Source organism: Nycticebus coucang, chromosome 6, assembly GCF_027406575.1.
Source record: "Nycticebus coucang isolate mNycCou1 chromosome 6, mNycCou1.pri, whole genome shotgun sequence".
Lineage (NCBI taxonomy): Eukaryota > Metazoa > Chordata > Mammalia > Primates > Lorisidae > Nycticebus > Nycticebus coucang.
The window spans coordinates 118480067-118507211 of record NC_069785.1 but is presented as its reverse complement, the minus strand read 5'-3'; the positions used below and the strand labels follow the sequence as shown (position 1 = coordinate 118507211).

General features: G+C 40.3%; 1 protein-coding gene across 13 annotated transcripts in view; it reads left to right on the top strand.

The window, feature by feature from the left end:
• USP28 (ubiquitin specific peptidase 28) overlaps window positions 1-27145 on the top strand; it is an 85683-nt gene extending 58538 nt beyond the window's left edge. For 8 of the 13 annotated variants that reach the window (XM_053594637.1, XM_053594631.1, XM_053594630.1 and 5 more), the window contains 15 exons: window positions 3687-3782; window positions 7874-8053; window positions 11152-11360; window positions 12845-12915; window positions 14269-14497; window positions 17948-18139; window positions 19623-19762; window positions 19923-20108; window positions 21105-21200; window positions 22149-22327; window positions 22439-22517; window positions 23436-23515; window positions 24045-24168; window positions 25529-25724; window positions 26794-27145. In XM_053594637.1, coding sequence (XP_053450612.1) covers window positions 3687-3782; window positions 7874-8053; window positions 11152-11360; window positions 12845-12915; window positions 14269-14497; window positions 17948-18139; window positions 19623-19762; window positions 19923-20108; window positions 21105-21200; window positions 22149-22327; window positions 22439-22517; window positions 23436-23515; window positions 24045-24168; window positions 25529-25724; window positions 26794-26969 — 2233 coding nt within the window. In that variant the 3' untranslated portion in view covers window positions 26970-27145. The remainder of the gene's footprint in view (window positions 1-3686; window positions 3783-7873; window positions 8054-11151; window positions 11361-12844; window positions 12916-14268; window positions 14498-17947; window positions 18140-19622; window positions 19763-19922; window positions 20109-21104; window positions 21201-22148; window positions 22328-22438; window positions 22518-23435; window positions 23516-24044; window positions 24169-25528; window positions 25725-26793) is intronic. The other 5 variants (XM_053594633.1, XM_053594632.1, XM_053594635.1 and 2 more) reach the window with 3 other exon arrangements.

The window sequence follows — 27145 nt, the reverse complement described above, 5'->3', positions numbered from 1 at the left end:
GAATTTGCATTTCTAGGTACTCCCTGGGTAATGCTAATGATGCTTCTAATTCCTGGACAATTTGAATAGCTTCAGGTGAAAGCCCCTTTACTCTGGGACTATAGCAGGAACCGTGTGGGGAGTAACTAGGGTGCATGCCTTTCTAATCTGAATACCATCTGTATTGTGGGGGTTGAATCCTAGGCAGACTTACATTATAGAAGTTTAATCTTTTCAGAGTCTGGTTTGTTGAAGTATAGCTTACTTACCAAAAAATAACTAATGAGTTTGGACAAATGTACAGTCAAGTAACCACCATCACAATCAAGATACAGAGTATTTCCATCACGCAAAAGGTCTTTGCTCCTTTGTGGTCAGTTTCTTTCCTTTTTTTTTTTTTTTTTTTAAGAGACAGAGTCTTACTTTGTCTCCCTTGGTAGAGTACTGTGGTGTCTCAGCTCACAGCAGCCTCCAACTCCCGGGCTTAGGCAATTCTCTTGCCTCAGCCTCCCAAGTAGTTGGGACTACAGGTACCTGCCATAACACCTGGCTATTTTTTTTGTTGCAGTTTGGCCTGGGCTGGGTTTGAACCCACCACCCTTGGTATATGGGACCAGTGCACTACCCACTGAGCCACAGGTGCTGCCCAAACAATCCGTTTCTTTCTTTCACTTATCTAGCAGCCACTTGTTTTCTGATGCTGTAGTTTTGCCATTTCTGGCATGTCGTATTAGTGACATATGAGTGACAAACATACTTAGTTACGTGTCCTGTTGTGCTGTGTTCTTTTCTTTAGAGTAATATTTTTGGGATTCACCCATGTTGCACGTATCAGTGGTTTGCTCCTTCTGTCGTTGAGTGCTAGTCTGTTGTACGTATGTACCACAATATTTTGCCCGTTTACCAGTTGATGGGTATTTCGCATGTAACCAGTTTTAGGCTATTACATTATGAATGAAGCTGCCATGAACATTTATTTACATAGAAGCCTTGCTTGTAATTTTTAGTTCTTTTGGGTAGAATCCTAGGCATAGATGCTGGGTTGTATGAAAGGGTATGTTTAATGGTACAAGAAATTTATGAATTGTTTTCTGAAGTGATTTATGTATAGCTTTACATTCCCATGACAGTATTCAGGAGCTCCATTTGCTTCACATCCTTACCCACCCAAACATTTGCAATTACAAGTCTTTCTAATTTTAGCCATTCTAATGCATGTGTGGAATTTCTTCTTTTTCTTTTTTTTTTTCTTCTTCTTTTTTTTTGAGACGGAGTCGCAAGCTGCCACCCTGGGTAGAGTGCTCTGGTGTCATAGCTCACAGCAACCTCAAACTCTTGGGCTTAAGTGATTCTCTTGCGTCAGCCTCCCAAGTAGGTGGGACTACAGATGCCCACCACAATGCCTGGCAGTTTTTTTTTATTTTTTGGTTGTAGTTGTCATTGTTTGGCAGGCCCAGGCTAGATTTGATCCCACCAGCTCCAGTGTATGTGGCTGCCACCCTAGCCGCTGAGCTACAGGTGCCAAGCTGGAATTTCTTATTTTTCTTTCAGTTTATATTTTGTTGATAGCTAATGTTGAACATCTTGTCCTGTGCTTATTTAATGGTCCTTTGTATGTTTTCTTTGCTGAAGGGTCTGTTAAAATCTTTTGTCTACTCTTTAATTGGGTTGGTTGTCTTAACACTGAGTTCTAAGAGTTCTTTACATATTTTAGATATAAATCCGAACATTTTCTGTCTGTGCTTGTCTTGTTTTCTTACCAGTATCTTTTTTTTTTTTTTTTGTAGAGACAGAGTCTCACTGTACTGCCCTCGGGTAGAGTGCCGTGGCGTCACACGGCTCACAGCAACCTCTAACTCTTGCGCTTACGCGATTCTCTTGCCTCAGCCTCCCAAGCAGCTGGGACTACAGGCGCCCGCCACAACGCCCGGCTATTTTTTTTTTTTGTTGTTGCAGTTTGGCCGGGGCTGGGTTTGAACCCGCCACCCTCGGCATATGGGGCCGGCGCCCTACTCACTGAGCCACAGGCGCCGCCCTCTTACCAGTATCTTTAGAAGGGCAGAAGTTTGTAGGTGTGATGGAGCCTCGTGTATTAGTTTCTCTTTTATAATTTGTACATTTGTGTATTAAAGAATTACCCAAAGTCTCTAAGATTTTCTTATTTTTCTTTTCCCTAGAAAGTTCTGATACTAGATCTGTGACTCAGAGTTTATTTTTATATTGGTATGAGATCAGGTGTTTGGGGGAGAGAAAGGGAAGCATGTGGAGTCCAGTTGTTCTGGCACCATTTGTTGAAAAGACTCTGCTTTCCCCCATTGAATTGCTTTGATATTTTTGTCAAAAATTAATTGAACATATATTTGTGGGTCTATTTCTGGCGTTTCCGTTCTCTCTATTGGTTAATCTTATGCCAGCGCCACATTGTCTTTATTACCATAGCTTTATTGTAAATCCTGACATCAGATAGTATGAGCCTTTCAACCTTGATCTTTTTCCAAAATTGGTTTGGTTCAGCTCAGGTGTGGTGGTTCATGTCTGTAATCATAGCACTTAAGGAGATTGAGCTGGGAGGACTGCTTAAGCTCAGGAATTTGAACCTGAGCAAGAGCGAGACATTATCTGTACACAAAATAGAAAAATTAGCCAGGTGTGGTGACACGCACCTGTATTTACAGGTACTCAAGAGGCTAGAGGATGTCTTGTTCCCAGGAGTTTGAGGTTGCTGTGAGCTATGATGATGGCCCCTGCGCTCTAGCCTAGGTGACAGTGTAAGATTCTGTCTCCAAAAAAGAGAATTGTTTTGGTTATTCTAGTCCTTTGTATTTTTAATGTAAATGTTGCCAATTTGTTATTTTCTACCACAAGGTTTTGATTAGGATTATGTTGAACCTGTAGATGAATTTGGGGAGAATTGACATCTTAATAATATTAAATTCTTCAAACCGTGAATGTCATATAGCTTCATTTATTTAAGTCTTCATTAATTTCTCTCAACAATGTTTTTTAATTTTTAGTGTACAGGTCTTACACATATTTCATTAAATTTATAATTTATGCTTTGGTATTATTATAAATGGCCTTTTAGAAATTTTACTTTCCATTTGTTCTTTACAAGTATGTAGAAATATTGACTTTTTCCCCCTTTTTCCCCCACTTTTAAAGTTGACTTTGCATCCCTTGACCTTAATAAGCTCACTTACTAGTGCTGATGAATTTTTATAGATTTCTTGAGATGTTTTATGTAAGTAATCATGTTATTTGCAAACAAAATACACCTTTACTTCTTCCTTTACTATCTTGTATATCTTTTATTTCATTTTCTTACCTTATTGCATTGGCTGTGCCTTCAGTAAAACATTTAATAGAAATGGAGTGGGCATCCTTGCTTTCTTTCTGATATTAGGGTTAGCCCACAGTGGGAGGCAGGACTGCCCCTCCAGACCCCATCACATACTGTTCTGGATGTGATTTATAGGACTCTGGGTATTTTACTTTAAAGGTTCTAGTGATACTTGGTAAACCTGGAAATATTAAATTATTTCTATAGAACCAAATATACCAATTCACTATTAGGTATGATGCTAGCTGTGTATTTTTTATAGATGTCTTTATTCTGATTGAGGAAATTTCTTTGCATCACTAGTTTGCTAAAAATTTTAATATGTTTTTATATGTAAATTCTGTTTGTGGCATTATCATTTACTTAGGTACATGCACAGGAGCAAGGAACTTATTCGAAATAAGAGAGAGCATATTCGAAAGTTAAAGGAGGAAATAAAAGTTCTGCAGCAAAAACTGGAACGGTAAGTAATGGGCACCTTTGTGCCTAGTGATATAAAACAGAGACCGTAGAATATTAAAGTCAAATCATTTGTTTATATTTAAAAATTAATATTAATTAGGTTAGTTTATACAATAGCTGAGAAAAATTTCTCCTAAGTATAAAGCAGTCTTTAAGATCAGCTAATATTATCCATGCATAAATAGTAGTCCTAAGGGACTTAGTGACCAAAAGTCACACGGGTCGTTATTGGCAGTATACCGCGGTGGAGCCGAGTTCTGATTTTATAGGCTTTTATAGGCTTTTGCCTTTTCTACTCCCCTGGCCGTCTTTTTCACAGATATGAGAGAGAGACTATCACAATGCTTCAGTTCACTTGTTTTAGAAAAGTGGTTTCTGAAGTGTCTAGTAGAGGTTAAAAAAAAAATAATAATCATGCTGTTCTACCTATAACAGGGCTAAGTGATTAAAAGTGCTACTTTTCTCATGCAAAATTTTTTCTCTTACAGAGAAATCTTTGCTTTTGTTATTTATTTTACACTACTAGGTATTTTACTTTAAAGGTTCTAGTGATACTTGGTAAACCTGGAAATATTAAATTATTTCTATAGAACCAAATATACTTGATGTTTTATACTCAAAAATATTCGATTTGCCAGTAATAAGGTATTCTTAATTATTTAGATTTTTTTTTTTTTTTTTTTGTGAGACAGAGCCTCAAGCTGTCACCCTGGGTAGAGTGCCGTAGCATCACAGCTCACATCAACCTCCAACTCCTGGGCTTAAGCCAGTCTCCTGCCTCAGCCTCCCAAGTAGCTGGGACTACAGGCACCCGCCACAATGCCTGGCTATTTTTTTTGGTTGCAGCCATCATTGTTGTTTGGCGGGCCCTGGGCTGGATTCGAACCCGCCAGCTCAGGTGTATGTGGCTGGCGCCTTAGCCGCTTGAGCCACAGGCGCCAAGCCAATTATTTAGATTTTAAAATAGAGTAATAGGAGCATTTATCTTAGTATGATATTACTTTTGTTTTAAACTATAATAACTTTAAAATTTTTAAATAATTTTTTTAAGGAGATATATATATATATATATATATATTTAGATATATCTTTTTATGTATGACACATTCCTGGGAAAATATATAAGAAACTATTCATGGATCCCGTAGATACTAGAACTGAGATGGGGGTAGATAACTTTTATGGCCTATTTTTACACTTTTTTGTATTTTGAATTTTCTTTCCAGGTGTAAACATTACTTTTATTATTTAAGAAGAAAAATGTTTGCCATTTCTTCTCTAAGATAACCTTGGCATAATATTAAAAGTAAGATTCCTTGTTAATAGTGTAGACATCTTTGCATTATATGAATTAGTTTGTCCTAAAAGTTATCTAAAGGAATTCAATAGAAGAACATGAAAATAATTATATCATAAAGTTGAAGATAAGTTTCTTAGAGGAAAATTTTCTGTGGGATTTCACCTAAGTAATGTATTATAATAAAATGCAACAAAGCTGGGGAGAGTGACAGTTTTAAAATGATGGCTTAAGATCCTGTGAGAGGTGATCAGGGCTGCATTGCCTGTGAAGTCTGAAAGATAAGTAGAGTTCAGATAAGCTGTGGGGAGCCAAGGAAATACATCTAACGGATAGGGCAGTTCCCTAAGGTTTTCCCACCTTTGCATGTTTGAAGTCCTTTTGAGTGAAAGCTGTAACACTCTGCAGCAAACTGTCCTAATTCTCTTTCTTTTTTAAAGGAGTGAAGATAAAGTGCCTTTGCTGTCTTCCTTCTAACCTGTGGTTGACTTTAAGTTGTATTGTGCTTTATTTTTCACTGTATTCATTTTATAACTTCCTTTTTTTTTTTAGAGACAGAGTCTTGCTTTGTTGCCCTTGATAGAGTGCTATGGCATCACAGCTCACAGCAACCTCCAGCTCTTGGGCTTAGGCAATTCTCTTGCCTCAGCCTCCCGAGTAGCTGGGGCTACAGGCGCCCACCACAACACCCAGCTACTTTTTTGTTGCAGTTTGGTAGGGGCTGGGTTTGAACTCACCACCACCAGCGCCCTACTCACTGAGTCACAGGCACTGCCCTATAATTTCCTTTTTGGTATAGAAATAGATGAGTTTCCTTCTTCTGAGTTTTGTACCTGTTTCTTCCACTTTATTCAAAGAAGAAAAATGTGCTCTATTCCTTTGTTAAATGGAATTGCAGAATTAGGAGACTGCCTGTGTCACTGGGTCAGGTTGACTGTCATTCCATTTAAACTCTTGTCTACTTTAGTGGGTTCTAGAATTTGTTAAACAAAATCTCTTGACTGAGTCTAAAATAATGTGCTGGTAACGGCAGAATTGAATATTATTCAAATATTTATTATTTTGGTCACTCTCAGTTACTTGGGAGGCTGAAGCAGGGGGGTGAGGTAGAAGGATTCCTTAGAGTTTAAGATCAACTTGAACAACAGAGAGACTTTTTTTCTCTTAAAAAAATAAATACAGGCTTGGCGCCTGTAGCTCAGTGGCTAGGGCACCAGCCACATACACTGAGGCTGGCGGGTTTGAACTCAGCCCAGTCCTGCCAAACAACAATGGCAATTACAACCAAAAAAAAAAAAAAAATATATATATATATATATATATATGTATATATCTGGGCATTGTGGCAGGCGCCTGTAGTCCCAGCTACTTGAGAGGCTGAGGCAAGAGAATCACTTAAGCCCAAGAGTTTGAGGTTGCTGTGAGCTGTGATGCCACAGCACTCTACCAAGGGCAACATAGGGAGACTCTGTCTCCAAAAAAAAAAAGAACAATAATAAAATAATTATTTTGGGGCAGTGCCTGTGGCTCAGTCGGTAGGGCACCGGCCCCATATACCGAGGGTGGCGTGTTCAAACCGGCCCCCGGCCGAACTGCAACCAAAAAATGGCCGGGTGTTGTGGCAGGCGCCTGTACTCCCAGCTGCTCGGGAGGCTGAGGCAAGAGAATCGCTTAAGCCCAGGAGTTGGAGGTTGCTGTGAGCTGTGTGATGCCATGGCACTCTACCGAGGGCCATAAAGTGAAACTCTGTCTCTACACAAAAAAAAAAAAAAAAAAAAAAAAATAATTATTTTGGTCACATTCTTTTTTTTTAAGACAGTCTCATTATGTCGCCCTCGGTAGAGTGCTGTGGCATCACAGCTCACAGCAACCTCAAACTCTTGGGCTTAAGTGATTCTCTTGCCTCAGCCTCCCAAGTAGCTGGGGCTACAGGCACCATCCATAACGCCTGCTTTTTTTTTTTTTTGGTTGCAATTGTCATTGTTGTTCAGCAGCCTCTGTGTATGTGGTTGGCGCCCTACCCTCTGAGCTACAGGCGCCACCTGTGGTCACATTCTTGAAAGTATTTATTATTTGCTTATCTCAAAGACAGTATATGCCCAGCCTATGCCATTGAATGAGTGTATGAAAAATAGTGGGGCCTTGGTGTGTGCCACACCTTCTGGGGGCAAAACATGATTGCAAGAGGGACTTTACCTAACAAATGCAATCAGTGTAACCTGGCTTATTGTACCCTCAATGAATCCCCAACAATAAAAAAAAAAAGAAAGAAAAATAGCGTACTTAGGACCCTTGAGAAGATTTGCCAGTTTTCTCAGACTCAGGCCTTCAGCAACATCTATTTCCTGTTTCCAGCTTGCTTTCTCTTATTTCTCTATTGTGAAGTTAATTGGTTAAAGGGACAGTAAACACACAACCCTTAGACACTAGCTCACCAAAATTATTTTCAGATTTGGATAGTAGGAATTTTGCTCTTTTCCTTTAAGGACCAGTTTATTTTTATGACCAGCGCCTGAATGTGCTATGATGTGGAGAGAAAGCATCACGGGTGTGACTTTGATTGAGACCGTTGGACATGCTTCCTCCTGGATATAAAACTTTAGATGGTTGACATTGTCTGCTTTTGTAGTTCAAGTATTTTTATCTTGCAGATTGTTTGGTGACCTAGTAAATATCATACAGCCTTTGGAATAAGCCTTTTCATTGACTTTGTATGCCATGAAGGTCTTTTGTCAGCAAGTCCTAAAATAAAAAACAGGCTTGGGTGGTAGAGTACCGCTGTCTTTGCCCCCTAGGTATGTGAAGTATGGCTCAGGCCCAGCTCGCTTCCCACTCCCAGACATGTTGAAATATGTTATTGAGTTTGCTAGTACGAAACCTGCCTCAGAAAGCCGTCCACCTGAACGTGACGGGCGCATGACATCACCACTTCCTTCAGGGCACTGCCCAGTTTCTGACCTGACATCCAAAGAAAGGTAATGAAAACAAATTTTTGAAATGCCGCATATTGTTTCTCTGGTTTAATTAATTAATTTATTTTATTTATTTTTTTTTATTAAATCATAGCTGTGTACATTAGTGCAATCAAGGGATACAATGTGCTGTTTTCATGTATAATCTGAAATATTTTCATCAAACTGTTCAACATAGCCTTCATGGCATTTTCTTAGTTATTGTATGTAGACATTTGTATTCTGTATTTAATAAGTTTTGCCTGTACCCATTCTAAGATGCCCTGTAGATGTGGCCCCACCCATTATCTTCCCTCCACCCTAACCTCCCCCTCTTCCCTTCCCTTGGCCCTTTCCTCATATTCTTGTGCTATAGTTGGGTTATAACCTTCATATGAAAGCTATAAATTAGCTTCATAGTAGGGCTGAGTACGTTGGATACTTTTTCTTCCATTCTTAAGATACTTTACTAGGAAGAATATGTTCCAGCTTCATCCATGTCTCTGGTTTAATTTAAACTATGTACTTTTTTTCCTGCCGGTTGTCATTTGGGTGGGAGTGTTCGTAGTTCCTACCAGTGCACTCTTGTCTTGCTCAGTGGTGGTTGGAATTATCTCAGCAGCTTCCCTCACTGTCCAGGACAGCGTTCATATTCCACCTGCACTGCCTTTTTTTGTTTTGTTTTGTTTTGTTTTGTTTGAGATAGAGCCTCAAGCTGTCGCCCTGGGTAGAGTGCTGTGGCATCACAGCAACCTCCAACTCCTGGGCTCAAGAGATTCTCCTGCCTCAGCCTCCCAAGTAGCTGGGACTACAGGCGGCCGCCACAACGCCCAGCTATTTTTTTGGTTGCAGCCATCGTTATTTGGTGGGCCCGGGCTGGATTCGAACCCATTAACTCAGGTGTATGTGGCTAGTGCCTTAGCCGCGTAAGCCACAGGTGCTGAGCCCTGCACTGCCTTCTTTTAAGCTGCAAGCCAGCTGCTACTGAAGGCCTTTCTCAGAGGACAACTCCAACCCTGCTCTTCCAAAACCTCTCATACTCCCACCTGCTCTGAAGTATGCACAACTAAGTAAACATTAAGGAAAAAGAGACTTTCTCATGAACAGAAAAGTAAAACATGGACAAGAACTGGCTAGTAATTCAAAGAGGACAGCCTGGAGGGGCTTCAGTGAAGACAGGGAGGCCAAGTCATACAAGCCCTCTGATTCTGTTCCAGCTCAGCCCACACAATAGTGCAGCACGAAGGAGCCACAAAGGGCAGCTGGCGTCACACTGGATGAAAGTCCACCGACATCCTAACACACCCCATACACATATTGATAATTATCCATCCATAGATTCATAGAAATGTCTGCCTGGATAGAACATACCCATGTTAAGAATGATTATTTCTAGGGGATGACATGAGTCCGGAGGGTAAGAGTGGGGAGTTCTCTCACTTTTTATACTTATGTTTTTGACTTTTTTTAAAAAAATTGAATGTTTTCATGTATTTTTGTGGACTATAAATGGTTTTAACTTTTTAAAAGTGGATGGGCAGACTTTTTATTTTATTTTATTTTTTGGAGACAGAATCTCAAGCTGTTGCCCTGGGTAGAGTGCCATGGTATTACAGCTCTCAGCAACCTCAAACTCTTGGGCTTAAGCGATTCTCTTGCTAATTTTTTTGTTGCTGCAGTTGTCATTGTTGTTTTAGCTGGCCCAGGCCGGGTTTGAACCTACCAGCCTCGATGTATGTGGCCAGTGTCCTATCCACTGAGCTATGGGTGCTGCCGGGATGGGCAGACTTTTAATAATACTGCTAGATATTATTAGATTTTGAAGTTGCAGGGAGGTGTGTGCAGAATGTCTTCTGAGATTCAAATATCTGCTCTTATGCTTATTGGGCTTATTTTCCCAAATGTGTGGGTTCTTCTGGAAGAGGTTTCCTCTATTATTTTGTGTACGTGAAAGAGGAGGGGGCTGGGAGGTTTTCTTCTAAGTGAAAGCTAAGGAAAATTTATGTTCTTCAATTTTGATGTGAAATGGAAACCTCTAAGTACAATGAAAAGCTTATTTTATTTTTTTGCTGGTTTGTCCTGGTGCAGTTTTACTCTGATGATAGTTAATTAGTAGGTAAATTACCATTTGCTTTGCATACTTTATTCTGTTAGTTTACAGCAGTGATGTAAAGAATTAATATTTACATTCCATTGCTGGGTGTGGTGGCTCAGGCCTATAATCCTAGCATTCTGGGAGGCTGAAGTGGGTGGATTGCCCTGAGCTCACAGGTTTGAGACTAGCCTGAGCAAGTGCAAGACCCCATCTCTAAAAATAGCCAGACATTGTGGTGGGCGCCTGTAGTCTCAGCTACTTGGGAGACTGAGGTAAGAGAATCACTTGAGCACAGAGTTGGAGGTTGCTGTGAGCTGTGACTCCATTGCACTCTACCAAAGGTGCTCTTGTCTCAAAAAAAAAAAAAAAAAAAATTTACATTTCCTAGATGAAATACTAACTTACCTAGCGATAATTCTTTTTCTTGGATATTTAGCTCAGGAATGGCTGTGCGGGAATGGTCTGACTTGAAGCCCTGCCCTCTGGGCTCTCCCAAGGTGCCACCTGGTGTGCACTCTTGTATTGAATCCTCAGCTGATGCTTCATTTTTCTTGCTTCTGTGTATCTTGTTTCTGGGTGGATAGTCTTGCTTTTTTAGTTGCATCTCGGAAACTCTGTAGTTGTTCCTTGATAGTCTAGTCCCAGCCTTCTCTTCTCCATCTTCTCATCCCCTCTTCATGAGAAAGCTCTAATCAGTGATTAGAGAACATGAACCAAAGCCTCCTGTGTTTAAATCCCTTTGCATCACCTCTTAGCTGGGTGAATTTGGGTAAGTTGCTAATTTCCTTAAACCTTGGGTTTATACTTGGTAAAATAGAAAGTGTAATAGTACCTGTCTTATAAGCAAGTCATGTTAAAAGAAACGATACACATAGAGAAAGGCTTGGCTCAATAACTTTGCAGAATTAATACTCACTAAATAATAACTGTGCTTTTTCATATTGAGCTTGCTTTACAAGGCACATTCATTTAGGCCAAGGTATCTTTTGAAAATTATCACATGAACATGCCTTTTGTCTTTCTTCAGTACAAATACAGATAGTTCTTCACAGGATGGTGAAAGTACCTTTTCTTCTCCTGGAGATTCTCTACACAAGTCTAAGCCACTTCTGTCTTCCCGGTCTTCCTTGGAAATGCCTGCACACCCGGCTCCTCGAAAAGTCACAGATGAGGAGATAAACTTTGTTAAGACATGTCTTCAGAGGTGGAGGAGCGAGATTGAACAAGATATACAAGGTTGGCTCTTTTAAAACTTGTCAAGTAGTTACTCTTTGCCTTTTCTGTTTTATTTGAGTATGTGGGCCTCAGACACCTTGCAGATACGTCCTGCTGTTGATGTATGCTGTTGAATTTTGGCACGGTCATTGTGACTTCTTTGCACTTTTTAAAAAACAGGGTCTTGCTCCGTCACCTGGGCTGGAGTACAGTGGTGTCATCGCTGTAGCCTCAAACTCCTGGGCTCAAGCGATCCTCCCACCTCAGCCTCCCAAGTAGCTAGGACTACAGGTGTGCACCACCACACACAACTGATTTTTCTATTTTTTTGAAGAAATGGTTTTATGTTGCTTGGGCTGGTCTCAAACTCCTGCCTCAAGCAGTCTGCCTGCCTCAGCCTCCCAAAGTGCTAGGACTTCAAGCATGAGCTGCCATGCTAGGCCTCTTTTATACATTAATGTCCTTTAAGCTTAGTTCATACTTCTATTATACAGCTGTAGGTGATCCCTCCTAGATTCCCTCCTTAAAATTTCTGGGAATTGGCTTGGTGCCTGTGGCTCAAGCAGCTAAGGTGCCAGCCATATACACCTGAGCTGGCGGGTTCAAATCCAGCCCGGGCCCACCAAACAACAATGATGGCTGCTGCTGGGCATTGTGGCGGGCACCTGTAGTCCAAGCTACTTGGGAGACAGAGGCAAGAGAATCGCTTGAGCCTAGGAGTTGGAGGTTGCTGTGAACTCTGATGCCATGGCACCTCTACCCAGGGCAACAGCTTGAGGCTCTGTCTCAAAAAAGAAAAAAAAAAATTCTGGGAATTCATAGAAGCTTAGGCATTTATGATCACTTTCATTGGGATTTTTCTGCATGTGCTAATTTCCTTTCTGCAGTGGTTTTTCTAAACTCTGGCTTCAGTTGACCCAAACTTAGAATTTGTCTTTCTTGTGTATGAAGCATACTTTACTGAAGGTTAATAAGGTAGAGAATATTTGAGCAATGCAATCTAACATTGAATTGTGCAGGACTTTTTAAAAGTCTTTTGGCCACATTGCCATGCTATTCAGACTCTCCTTTCTCCATTTCCCTTCTGCTTTTATCTGGGTAGCAAAAAGATAAAATTCTAAGTTCTCTTAAGTTTTTATTGAGAGCAATTTAGCCCTGGCCCTTATTATATGTCCTCATTTCAGATCTTTTCTCTGGGACATATTCTGTATTTTACATCCAAGCGACCCATTAACATCTTTTCCTCAATAGAGACAGTTTCCTCTTTAATAAATTTTAGTGTCAATTATAAAAGACTTTTTTTAAGCCTTAAGGTAATTCTATTGAACTAAAAGCCTTCATAACCTAAAGCACTAGCTTTACTTTGTGGTTCATAGAGGGAAATGAAGATCATTACAACCCTCAGCGTAGATAAGTCATACTTTTTGCTTAGTTGAAGCAACATCTGTGACATGGAATGAGATCATCTAATGAAGTGTTTTTGTTTTTGTTTGTTTTTTAAACAGATTTAAAGAATTGTATTGCAAGCACTACCCAAGCTATTGAGCAGATGTACTGTGACCCTCTCCTTTGTCAGGTAGAATGAATATTGTTTGAAAAATGGTCCAAGCAAGTGCTGATGATAGACACAAGAAGAAAATTTGATAGTTTTCTATGAGACTGAAGGGGAATATCCCTGAGATACAGGAATAAACTTAAGATAAAAATTGATCCTGTTTCTTTATTTTGGGCTAAAGAAAGTGCTACGTCTTTTACTAATAGAACCTAAAACGTATTTTGTTTTTATTTTGTCACATAGAATTTTTTCATATCATAGAAAGATTTGCTGTCAAATAGTAATAAAAATCATTCAAAATTCTCAGAGTTGAGGGGATATGAAAAGAAAAATCAATTACTTGCAAAATAGTAATTTAAATAATGCAATGGAAAGAAACAAACTAGGGTCCAGTTATTCATCCATCTTTTCCAAAAATACCACAGTTCTTGGTGATCTTTCCTTTGACAGCAGGCTTTCAAACTTTATTTTTATAATAATTGATAACTCCAAAAGAGAGTTAAGCAGGCAGAAATTCTTACTGTCTACATATGTTTTGTTTAGAATAACATTCTGGGCATTAAGGGAAGCAGAGCCTCAGGGGCTGGGCCTGGCCCTGGCTTCTCTGCCAGTGACAGAATGGGCAGAGTGGCCGCAGGAGAATGGCATGGGGAGACCTCGAGGCGTAATCCTGTTGCATAACAGGAAGGCACCGTGTGAATCTTGGGTTTCTCCATTTTTTCTGTTGTGTTATTTCAAAAATCTTTGGCAGCGGTAAAAACAGGTCAAGCTACTGATTAAATGTACATTGGGTTTGATCCTGTGACCGGCATTTCCTAACTTTCACTTAAGTGCTGCTTGGTCTTTCCCATATCGGAAAAAAGTACGTTTTTCAAATATTGAAACAAACAAGTGTGTAGTTAAAAGGGTCTTCACCCCAGACAAGTGCATGATGACTCTCTAGAAGAGACATGAGGAGCTAGTGTGTGGCTGCATGAAATATGCCAATTTAAATTTTGGTGCCAGAGAAGGTAAAATAAGATATCCGTTCACCTCGTTCTGAAGTCCCAAATATGATAAACATTTTTTCGATGTAAGTAGTCAAGTGATTCTATTTTTAGATGAACTGAGTTTTGAATTAGGAGAATACATAGACTATCTTTGGTTTTCAATCTAATAATCACAGGAGTTTAAAGAGTGTTCAGAGTGGTCATCATTGATGGAAACATAATTGAGAGATTCTAAGCCTGTGCTTTGTTAGTTCATCTTGAGTCAGTAGCTGTTTCGAGGTGAACCCCATGTTAAGCACATGTACAAGTGGTCATGTGTAGAAGGTAAACTTTACCAGGTCCCTTTGCTCACCCTGGCTGAGGTGTGCTCCTTTCTGGTTTGCAGGTGCCTTATCGCTTACATGCCGTTCTTGTCCATGAAGGACAAGCAAATTCTGGACACTACTGGGCCTATATCTATAATCAGCCCCGACAGACCTGGCTCAAGTACAATGACATCTCTGTCACTGAGTCTTCCTGGGAAGAACTTGAAAGAGATTCCTATGGGGGCCTGAGAAATGTTAGTGCCTACTGTCTGATGTATATTAATGATAAACTACCCCACTTCAATGCAGGTAAAAATATCTCAGTAGAACCCAGTAGAACTCAGTAGAGATTGGGGGCAACTTGTTCTCCCCAAGGCAGGAAATAGTGTTGTACTTCTTTTTAAGAAATTTAAACTGTATTACGATGATGATGATGTAATAATACATTTAAAAATATGAACAGTATAAAAGGGAATTAAAAAGGAAAAACAAGTTTGATTTTCCTCTTGCATCCTCGACTACTGGTCCCACTCCTCAGCAAGCATATACTGTTTGGTTTCTTATGCAGTCTTCAAGAAATATTTTGTGCATGTATCTGCTGGATTGGATTTATTTGTATCCCCCCTTTTTTCTTCCAAATGAGATACTTTTCTACTTAATTCTATATCTTTTAATAGAATACTTAGAGATCTTTATATTTTTATAAATAAAACCTACTCATTCTTTTTTAATAACTGCATAATAATTCCATTACATGGAATAAATATATATATAAAACGTATTTAGGCTCGGCACCTGTAGCACAGTAGTTATGGAGCCAGCCACATACACCGCAGCTGGCGGGTTCGAACCTAGCCTGAGCCAGCTAAACAACAATGACAACTGCAACAACAAAAAAATAGCCGGGCGTTGTGGCGGGCACCTGTAGTTCCAGCTACTTGGGAGGCTGAGCCAAGAGAATCGCTTAAGCCCAAGAGTTTGAAGTTGCTGTGAACTGTGACGCCACGGCACTCTACCAACGGCAATATAGTGAGACTCTGCCTCAAAAAAAAAAAAAAATTTAGTAGGGCGCCGGCCCCATATACCAAGGGTGGCAGGTTCAAACCCGGCCCCAGCCAAACTGCAACCAAAAAATAGCCGGGCGTTGTGGCGGGCGCCTGTAGTCCCAGCTACTCGGGAGACTGAGGCAAGAGAATCGCTTAATCCCAGGAGTTGGAGGTTGCTGTGACCTGTGTGAGGCCATGGCACTCTACTGAGGGCCATAAAGTGAGACTCTGTCTCTACAAAAAAAGAAAGAAAATAAAAAAAAAAATTAACCAGCCTCCCATTGATAGCCTTTTATTTTTAAGAGATAGAGTTTCACTCAGTGGCTGAGGCTGAAGTGCACTGCTGCCATCGTTGCGCACTGCAGACTGGCACTCCTGAGCTCCAGCTGTCTTTCTGCCTCACCTTCTCAATGGGATGAGACACTAGATTTATAGGAATCATCCATGATGCCCAACCTTGACAGATTTTTAACTGTCTCTAGTTTTTTACTTTTTTGGTAATATCCTTGAATGTGTATTTTTATGCCTGTTGGAGAATAGCTAAAATTTAAAAGTATCTAGGCCAGAACAGTTTCACACTTCTCATACTACCGCTGCTACGAATGCTAAGAGCAGTAAAACTTTTCATTTATATTGGTACTTTACTCCTTCATTTATGGTCTCAAACGTTATTTCTCTAGTAACTCTAAAAGGAAGGTAGGCAGGGTAGAAGTTACTGTGTTCACTTCCCAGCTACATAACAGGTTCCAAGAGGTCCCATAGTCATACAGCCAGTATGTAAATGGCAGGCCCAAGATTTGAATCCAATTCTGACTCCAAATTCTATGCTGCTTTCAATTTATAATATTATGTCTTCCTTTTACATCTTTTGTAAAAGGTCTTTTGACCAGCATTTTACATGTAGGATAATAGAAGGCTTTTTTGTTTAATATTCAAACTTTACTACATTGCATGAATAAGGAAAACATGTAAGGCATTTTGTTCAGACAGCACATTATCATTCTGCAGTTTTGGCCGGTGCTGGGCTTGAACCGGACACCCCCCAGTATATGGGGCCAGCCCCCCACTCCTTGAGCCACAGGCACTGCCCACACATTATCATTCTGATATGCTAATGTGATTAGGAGATAGTAAATGGAGAGAATGATCACCTAAAAACTGATCTTTTTTTTTGAGACGGGGTCTCACTATATCGCCCTCGGTAGAGTGCCGTAGCATCACAGCTCACAGCATCCTCAAATTCTCTGGCTTAAGTGATTCTCTTGCCTCAGCTTCCCAAGTAGCTGAGACTGCCACAGTGCCTGGCTATTTGTGTTGTTGTTGTTGTTGTTGACATTGTTTAGTTGGCCCGGGCTGAGTTTGAACCCACCACCCTCAGTGTATGTGGCTGGCACTGTAACCACTGTGCTACAGGCGCCAAGCCCTAAAAACTGATCTTCAAAATTGTATTTTTATACTGTACAGGAATGAATAGCTGTTTGTGAAAGTTACAGTACAAATAAGTATATTAGCTATTAGTAATATATGAGAGCCCTGTTATTGCATGGTTCATTTTTATATTATAGAAACAAGTGGAAATTCATTTGCTCAGTGAAAAAGCTAGTTAATGGAAATCAGTATGTTCTGCTATAGTTTTTTTGTTGTTTTGGTCTCAGGGTTAGAAATGAAATTTAGTGTATCCTTGATATCCTTGGACATAATTGAAGCCAGTGATTATTGACCATTTAATCTTTGTATTAAATTGCTTTCTGATAACATTTATTTGTGTGAAACTTGAGATAGTATAAATATCTAGAAATTCATCTCTAACCTTGAAATGGCTATTCTTATCAATAATAGTTGCAGTAATTAAATTGATAAAACTAGATTGAAATTTCCATTGGTTCTAATGATTTTCTGAATTTCCAAGAAATGTTTGGTACATTCAGAGACTGACAGTGATTGACTGCTCTTCCACATGCTTAATTCTGTATCATTCATTCATTCATTTGTTCATTTAACAGACATTGAATCATGGTCTGCATACTAATAAATTAGCCAGGCGCTGTCAGTGCAGATTGAGCATCCCAAATCTGAAAATCCAAAATTCAAAATGCTTAAAATCTGAGACTTTGTCAGTGCTGACGTGGTGCTTGAAGGGAATGCTTCAAGTTTGGATTTTCAAATTTGGGTTACTCAACTGGCAAGTATGATATTCAGAATTCTGAAAAAAAAAATTGAAATCTGAAACGCTTCTGGTAAGGGATATTAACCTGGTTTTTTAGTTGTTGTTTTTGGAGACTGTCACTCTGTTGCCCCAGGCTAGAGTTCCATGATGTCAGCTTAGCTTACAGCAACCGCAGTGATACTTTTGGGTTCAAGGGATACTTTGGCCTCAGCCTCCTAAGTGGCTGGCACTATAGGCACCTGCCACAGTGCCTGGCTAATTTTTCTATTTTTAGTACAGACAAGGTCTCTCTCTTGCTCAGGCTGTTCTCAGATTCCTGAGCTCAGGCAATCCACCTGCCTCTGTCTACCAGAGTGCTAGGATTATAGGCCTGAGCCACCGTGCCTGGCCTCAATCTATTTTTCCAGTGAATTATGTATGTATATATTTTTAGTTAAGAATAGGAGAAAAGATGAAATACCCCACTTTCTTCCTTTCTTGAAAGTACATTTCGGTTCCTAGTGACCTTTTTCTGGATGCTACTCCATTTAACTCTGTCTTTCCTAGAGACAGCCCCTAATGAATCAGATCAGATATCAGAAGTGGAATCCCTGTCAGTTGAACTTAAACATTACATTCAGGAAGATAACTGGCGGTTTGAGCAGGAATTAGAGGAATGGGAAGAAGAGCAGTCTTGTAAAATTCCTCAAATGGAATCTTCTACCAACTCTTCATCACAGGATTTCTCTACGTCACAGGGTATGTGAGAAGGGCATTTATGCCAGAGATCTGCTGATGTTTATGCTGCAGCCCCCCACCATCCCTGTACACTTCAACTGACTTTACGGCAGGCACAACCTGATAGAATGAATTATGGCTTTATAATGTGATTTTTGATGAGCAGAAGTAAATAATTAGAAAGACCATGGATCCTGCAATTCCTCTACTAGGAGTATATCCAAAATACCAAAAATCACTTTGCAAAAAAGATATTTGCACCACATTATTCATTGCAGCTCAGTTTGTAATAGCCAAGACATGGAAGAAGCCCAAGTACCCATCTACCCGTGAATGGATTAATAAATTGTGGCATATGTACACCATGGAATACTATGCAGCCTTAAAAAAAGATGGAGACTTTACCTCTTTTATGTTCACATGGAGGGACCTGGAACGTATTCTCCTGAGTAAAGTATCTCAAGAATGAAGAAAAAGTATCCAATGTACTCAGTACTTCTATGAAACCAACTTATATTTACTCACTTTCTTATGAAAGATAGAACACAACTATAGTCCAGGATGAAGGAGAGAAATGGAGTGGGAAGGGAAGGAAGGGGGAGGTTTGCTAGAGGGACGGTAAACGATGGGAGCACACCTATGGAGCACACTGCAAGGGTACAAGTCAAATCTGTCAAGTGTAGAACATAGGGCGGCGCCTGTGGCTCAAGGTGTAGAGCGCCGGTCCCATATGCTGGAGGTGGCGGGTTCAAACCTAGCCCCAGCCAAAATAAAAAAATAAAGTGTAGAACATAAATGTCTTAACACAATAATTAAGTAACAAGGTGAAAGCTATGTTGACTGGTTTGATGTAAGCACGTCAGATTTTATAAAAAAAAAATCAACACATTGTACCCCACATATGCATAAATGTATGCCTGATCTATGTATATACACTTTATGGGGGCAAGACATGATTGCAAGAGGGACTTTACCTAACAATTGCAATCAGTGTAACCTGGCTTATTGTACCCTCAATGAATCCCCAACAATAAAAATAATAATAATAATAAATAGATAAATAAATAAAAAGGACCTTTTAACATGTAAAAAAATAATAATAATAATTAGAAAGACCAGCTATCTATACCTTCACTGTGTGTGTAGTTTTGCTTACTTCCAGGTTAGAGGAGGAACTATGGTAGGATTAATCGATAGACTTTATGAAAACTGTTCTCCAGAGGTGATCTTCTTAACAACAGACGGCTATTTATAGGAAGGCCTTCTTGGCGTACGGAAATCTGACAATGTTAGGAGCACATTAAATCTTACAGAATTATCAATGGGTTCTTGCTGAAGTAGCTTTTCTTATAGACTCTAGTTTCTAGGAGATATTTGCCTAGGGTTCTTTAAAAGATGTGTTAGAAGGATTGTGGTTAAACCGTGTGTCTCTCCTGCTTGTTTTGTCAGTGTCCTAGACTATTTTGTCATCAGATGCTAATGCCTTTGTACCGTTCTTCATCAGATTCTTCAGTAGCCTCTTCTCACGCGGTTCGCTGCTTGTCATCAGAGCACGCTGTGATTGTGAAGGAACAGACTGCCCAGGCGATTGCAAACACCGCCCATGCCTATGAGAAGAGCGGTGTAGAAGCCGCGTTGAGTGAGGTGAGAGTTCCCGGAAAGCCCCAGTTCAGTAGGGTCGGGCTTTCAGCAGTAATTGCCAGTTTTCTCACATTTCCGTTAGTCTGTGTCTCTCTTGCATTTAACTACCCCCTCTTTTTTTCTCCTATTTTTTCTTACTTTTCTCCTTATTCTGCCACCACAGCTTAAGGGAACTGAACCCAAGAAGCCCATGCCCCAGGAAACAAACCTTGCAGAGCAGGCAGAGCAGCCCCCCAAGGCTCATGATGCAGAGTCTCCTGCCCAGCCCAACTCGGAGGTCTCTGAAGTCGAGATCCCCAGTGTGGGAAGGATTCTGGTTAGATCTGACGCCGATGGCTATGACGAGGAGGTACAGGGCTGAGTGAGGGCCTCGCATTTGTTGTCAGGCTTAGCTTTCCTTCTCATGGGACTGAAGGGATATTCTTCTTTAGTGTGTCTGGGGCTAGCCAATATTTTCTCATTAAAACAGGTAATTGACATGAGGGACTAACTGGTTTTGACCTTAGTTACTGTGGTACCCTGCTCCAAGCTGATGCTTGTGGGAGCTGCTGCAGGGTGTGGGCGGCTCAGGGAGGTAAAACTTAGCTTCTTCCCATGGTATCTACAAACAAAAAATTGCGTTTTAATTTTGTTTTTTGATATTACTCCATGGTTTTTTCTCCAAATAGAAATTTTTCAGTTGTCCAGCAAATGTGGATTAATGTTCTTAATTCTAAAGCTTTTTGAAGAAGCTGTGGAATTCCAAGTTTTTCATTGTCTCGTTTTCAGTTGCACTGCATATAAACAATAGTGAATTTCATCTCTCAGACTTTGGCTTTTTCCTCTGGGGTATTTTTTTTTTTAATCATGGAAAGGTTTTTGTTTTATAGAGTCATTTGTGTATTTGTGTAGCGTCTAGTTTCCAGACTATTTTAAATGTATTGTTTATCGTAGTAAAAATTTTGAAATATTTGTGTGTTTAAGATACACATCCAAAGTACAACACTAAGTTGGAATTCTGGCTTCAGACACTTCCCCTCTGAGAGCTATAATTTAACTTAATTCTTCAGCAGTGCCCTATTGGAGATAATTTTGGACGCGCATCTTTCTTCACCCTGCTAAATTCAAGAGGACGTGCAGTATAGGGATAGCTTGTCTTGGATGAGGCGTTGACATTGTACGGAGGGGCAGAGGCCATGCATGCCTGTGGGAGTGGGCGTGTGAGACTTGCCGTGCTTCAGGCGCTGGCCGCTAGCCCAGCGCTGCGCTGCTTCCCGGCGGTGCTCCGTCCAGCCTGCTTTCACACAGTCTTCTTTTGAACCTTCTTCTCTTCTCTTTCTCTCTGTTTTGTGTCCTCTTGTGGTAGGTGATGCTGAGCCCTGCCATGCAAGGGGTCATCCTGGCCATAGCTAAAGCCCGTCAGACCTTTGACCGAGATGGGTCTGAAGCAGGGCTTATTAAGGTATCTCTGTTTTAAAAATTCTAATCCTCGTAACACAAGTATCATAATATCAGGGCAATAATTCTATAAGATGGGAATATTCCTGTAGTCCCAGTCCCTCAGGAGTCTGAGGCAGGATGGTCACTTGAGGCCAGGAGTTTGAGGCTACATTACACCATGATCGCATTTGTGAATAGCCACTGCACTCTAGCCTGGGCAACACAGTGAGACCCTCATCTCTTTATTTAAAAAAAAAAGCCTTTTATTGAAGTGATACTCAAAACTCCCTTTCCTGCACAAGGAATAAGGGCTGTTCCGTAGTCCTGTCCACCCCTCTCCTCTTGGCTGGCAGTGCTGTTTTCTCTTACCTCTACCTAGGGGGGCTTTTTCTTTTTGGAGAGGTCTACTAATAACACTATGAGTCAGATTGTGCCTTTGTAATTTTGAGGCCATAATATAAAAAATAGGCAATGCTTTGAATGTATTTCAATAAAATTTAAAGTACTTGAATAAAATTGCATTTGTATGGATGTTTAAAATTCAAGTCGTTGGATCTCAGAGATACTACTTTTATAACAATTGAAACTGAGTATTTGAGCAGTTACTGGGGAAACTGAGGTGAGATAATCACCTGAGCCTAGAAGTTGGAGACCAGCTGGGGCAACATAGACCTAGGCTCTTCACAAAAGAAAATACACAAAAATGTAAATATTAGTTTTTCCAGAAACTTCTTGAGAAAAATGAGTTTTTTAGAAATACAGTATGTTTTTAGTGCCAGAATTCTAGAAGATTTTTATCCCTTATGAAATGCAGAGGACTTAAAGATTCCGTGATGGCCTTTGTAATTCCTCAGTAAGAATTTTTTAGAACTCTTCTTGGAGTTGTGAAGCCATCTAGACCTTAGGCATCCATTTCTGCACACAGGCCCACGACGCACCCTTTTCTAACTATGAATTCTGTCTTTAATAGGCATTCCATGAAGAATATTCCAGGCTCTATCAGCTTGCCAAAGAGACCCCCACCTCGCATAGTGACCCTCGACTTCAGCATGTCCTCGTCTACTTTTTCCAAAATGAAGCGCCCAAAAGGGTAGTAGAACGAACCCTTCTGGAACAGTTTGCAGATAAAAATCTTAGCTATGATGAAAGGTGAGGAGGGAATATTCAGGTGAATCACCCTGGGTCTGGCTAAACTGAGATGTTTGAGGGCAGGTTTTGCCCTGGGCCCTTTCATCGCTTTCTGGCCTTTGTCCCACACAGATCCATCAGCATTATGAAGGTTGCTCAGGCTAAACTGAAGGAAATCGGTCCAGATGACATGAATATGGAAGAGTACAAGGTAAAGTCTTCGCTTGAAGTCTGCAAAGCAAAACACTAATTCTTCAAGCAAGCGCTCCCTGAGGCCAAATCAATTGTATGCTATTGCAGACTGAAGTTGTTCTCCTACCAGCACCTCCCCGCCAAAAAAATTTGGCGAAGAGTAGTGATACCCCGTTTCCCTGAAAATAAGACAGTGTCGTATTTTAAGGTGTGCTCCCAAAGATGCGCTAGGTCTTATTTTCAGGGGACGTCTTATTTTCCCAATAAGTAGGTCTTATTTTCGGGGAAACAGGGTAGAATCAAGTTAATGATCTTTTGTAACTCTCAGAATAGCAGATCTCTTTGTTTTCATTTTTCTATTAGAACGAACCAACATTTCATTTTTCTTGAATACCCACTTTAGCCTTGTCCCAGGTCATGAAATTCTTGAATTCATGCTTTGATTTTGTTTGAAATGATACCGTTTTTAAAACATATGTTAAAATACATACATAGTTATAATGTTTTTTACAAAATTGCATTTTATGTGACAGTGCTGTGTGTCACCTGAGGTTGAGCTGTGTGATTTGGAAGAGCTTTCCGTCTTTCTCAATTATGGACGGTTTTATTAGTCCTTGAGAGGTCGTTCATTTAAGCCAGAGCTGAATGGCTTTGACAAGACTATTGAAAATTAAGATAATAAATTCTAAAGCTCATGTAAAATACTGTAAATATTTCTGTTCCTCAGCAAAAGGAATAGAACATTGAAATTAAGGTCAGTGGCAAACTTTGATTTTAAATGTTGAATGGCTTTTATTTCTGAAGCTTTTGTGATTGCTGTTTTCATGGCTGGCCAGATGTGCTCAATAAATATTTGTGTTGAGTTTAAAACTCAGGTGCAGCGTACGGCAGTAGTTTATTATGGTCACAGTCATTAATGGCAGTCATTCCTTTTCAGAAGTGGCATGAAGACTATAGTTTGTTCCGAAAGGTGTCTGTGTATCTCCTGACAGGCCTGGAACTCTATCAAAAAGGAAAGTATGTTGGCCTTTTTTTCCCCCACGATTGTTGGTCGGGACACTTAGCTCCTTAACGCCTGCCTAGCAACTCTAAGAGTCGTGGCTGCGCAGCCTCCACCTCATGCCCTGGTGGCCTTTTCTCTTTCTAGGGCTTCCATTTTGCTCTAAATATCCCACATCATTTTTCATCCTTCCCAGAAGGAGTTTTATTAGCAGGGAGATAGACTGTGCCAGACTTTCTTTGTGATAAATGAACTCGGAAAATGAATTTTCTAGTTAGTGTGGACCCTAGTGAACATCTAAGTCACTTGTTGTTTAGAGATGGGAAAAACCAAAGCTCAGGGACGTTCATGATTCGCCTTCGCTGGCTTGGCCAGTTTGTAGATCATGTTCTTTGGTCTTTGATCCTTAGGTTTTTCCTTTGCCAACTCCATTAAGTCTTGTATATAATTGCAGCTAAGTAGATGCAAGTGTCGGGGAAAGTGAGGTCTAAACCCTTGCTGTCGTGTAAGGAGCTCTCAGCTGCTGTGCGGCTCCTGTTCTCTCAGGTACCAAGAGGCGCTGTCCTACCTGGTGTACGCCTACCAGAGCAACGCCGCTCTGCTGATGAAGGGGCCGCGCCGGGGGGTCAAGGAGTCGGTGATCGCTTTATACAGAAGAAAATGCCTTCTGGTCTGTACTGTGTGTAAGATTTGTATGTGTGCTTACCTCTCTGCTTTGAAGTCATGAAGAGATAGAACTTTAAAAACAAAATAATTATCTCCATCAGGTTTTAGATTTTTCTTTCCAAACTTTCATCATCGGTTTTACATCAGGAACGGATTCTTTTTGTTACTTTCAGTGAATATCATTCTCCTGATACACAGGCATCACTTGCTTTTTTCGTGTGTGCCCTTCATGTGTTGCCTACATGATAGTTTTTATCACATTACTTCCCTATTAGATTATGAGTTCCTCGAGCACAGATCCTTTTCTTATTCCGCCATTTCCTTTGGCCCATAGTATAATGTGCATTGAACAAATGCAATATTTTTCTGTGTTTTCCTAGTAAGCTAGTAGGTGAAAGTTGAAGTGATCTTCTAAGAGACTCCAGTTTTTTAAAAAAGATGCACGCGTGAACCCAAAGAATTGCTCCTGCTGTTCTGATAACATCATTGTCTCCTGGCCTAATTTGCATTGAGCAGCCCCCTCTCTCCCCAGGGTTCATCTGGTCTTGTCCTTCACAGGACTGTAAAGAAGCGGCTGCCTCCACCCTGTGTGCTGGGTGTGTTTCCCGGACACCCAGCACAGTCGCCCTTCACAGTAACCATGCAGCATTTCTCCCACTGCTTTGTCCTTGTTCATACCAAATGGAGGAGATTAAATCATGACATATATTCATCTCAAGACTTCATTTGTGATTTAAACTTTGATTTCTGTATTAGTTAAACATGTGGCAGGGCCACTTTGAAGCCGAAAAAGGAGACGTGAAGATTTGATGGATTTGACTTTTATTATTAGTGCTGTGCTTTTGTATTTTAAACCACTGAATAGATTGACATTTTTAATATCTTCAGTTTCTACAGTAATGCAGTAATAAGGATTTAGACTTTATCACTGGGTCCCTATCCCAGAAACACTTACGGAGCTTTCACACAAAGCAAAGTTCAAGCTCCTCCCCCAGAATTTGGGGGGGCGGGGAGGGGGCTTTGGGCCTCAGTGTGTCTTCCACAGGTGATATTGATGCTCGTGAACAGGTCTTTGATAGAAGCAGATTTTAAGCATGACCTTGACTTATAAGTTTAGGCCACTGGGTCCAAACTTTGCTGCATTAGAATCACTTTGGGGGCCTTTATAAGATCTAGCGCTCAGGTCACCTGCATAAGGATTGAGTCAGCATGTCAGGAGTGGGAGTTAGACATCAGTAGTTTTTAAAGATTCTTAGGTGCTTTCAATGCGCAGTAAAGTTTGGGAAACACTTGTTTAGACTATAATTAAATAGATATTTATCTTTTTCAGAATTTTCTCCCCACACTTTGCCTTTTATCTGTAGGAGCTGAATGCCAAAGCAGCTTCTCTGTTTGAAACAAATGATGATCACTCTGTAACCGAGGGCATTAACGTGATGAATGAGCTGATCATCCCCTGCATTCACCTTATCATTAACAATGACATTTCCAAGGATGACCTGGATGCCATTGAGGTCATGAGGAACCACTGGTGCTCTTACCTTGGGCAGGACATTGCAGGTGAGCTGTTGTTAGCGCATCTATTGATGTTCTAAGGTTTTGCAAATTCTGTTTATAGCATTCCTTGCCAAAACTTTCTAAGGGATTGGAACCTCTCAGCTTGTGAGTGAGTAAAAAGTGGGTCTCTTCCACTGAAACAAGGGAAGAAAGCCCGGACCTCTTCCCGTCTTAACCTCTCTTCAACTTTGCTGTGGCTGCTGCAGCATTTCCATGGGCCACCAACAAGCCCAGTCTGAAAAACGTCACTGTTGTCCAAGGATGTCAGACCTGTTATTCTATCATCTACCAAAACCTAAACGGTTTTATATTAAAATCTAAAATGTTGATGCAGAGTATGACCACCTAATGGTGCCTTAACTAAATTTGTGTGTGGCTTAAAGTTGTAAGAAGTGAAAATATGAACTAGAATGACTTGAGGATTAATACATTAATACATGGAACACCCTCATCTGTCCAAAGTCTCTTGGGGAGGGAACCTAAATTAGTAATTTTTAAGTTAATTTTCAGTAGACTTGAAAAGTTGATGGATGTAATCCTTTTTGTTAGTCACTGATGTGAAGATATTTCATTGATTTGCTCAAAAGACCAAGTTTATAGTATTTAATGAAAAATTCTATAATAACTAGTTGCTATATACTCTGTTTTAATGTCTTCAGTTTTTATTTAGACCATGTGTGATACATGGCTTTACTTAATGCCATGTGTATATACTTGTATATTTTAATCATTTGAAGGAAAATAGCACCTTTTATCTTTGGTACAGGGTATCACATCCACTTTCTCCAATTTTAAAAGGATGATTGATTAGAAGACCTACTTGTTCATAATGAAATGAAAATACAGTTTTATTCTGCTAACATCAGATCTAAAACATTCTAAGGCTTTGGTATATTTGGCAAGTAGGTCTTTCTCCTGGTTTGGCTAAGGAAATCATCATTTACTGTTGGCAGCATAATGCTTTGACTTCTGAGGTTAGGTAAGGGGTTATTTAAAGGCCTTCTTGTATAGTTGCAGGCTTACTAGTTTTTACTGAGAGCTTAATATGCAACTGTCCATTTTTCCTCTACAGAAAATCTACAGCTGTGCTTAGGGGAGTTTCTACCCAGGCTTCTAGATCCTTCTGCAGAAATCATTGTCTTGAAGGAGCCTCCAACTATTCGACCCAATTCTCCCTATGACCTTTGTAGCCGATTTGCAGCTGTCATGGAGTCAATTCAAGGAGTTTCAACTGTGACGGTGAAATAAGTCCTCAAGTGCTCAGGCCTGTCCTGGTACCTGGCTGTCTGCCTTTTGCACAGAAGTCTGTTGTCATAGTATTCACCTTGGGAGAGGATTAGGTGGACAAGTAAGATTGAGATTCAGACCCCAGCCATGCTGTGTGTGTAAAGAAGGATTAAAAATAAAATTGCACTTTTTAGGTA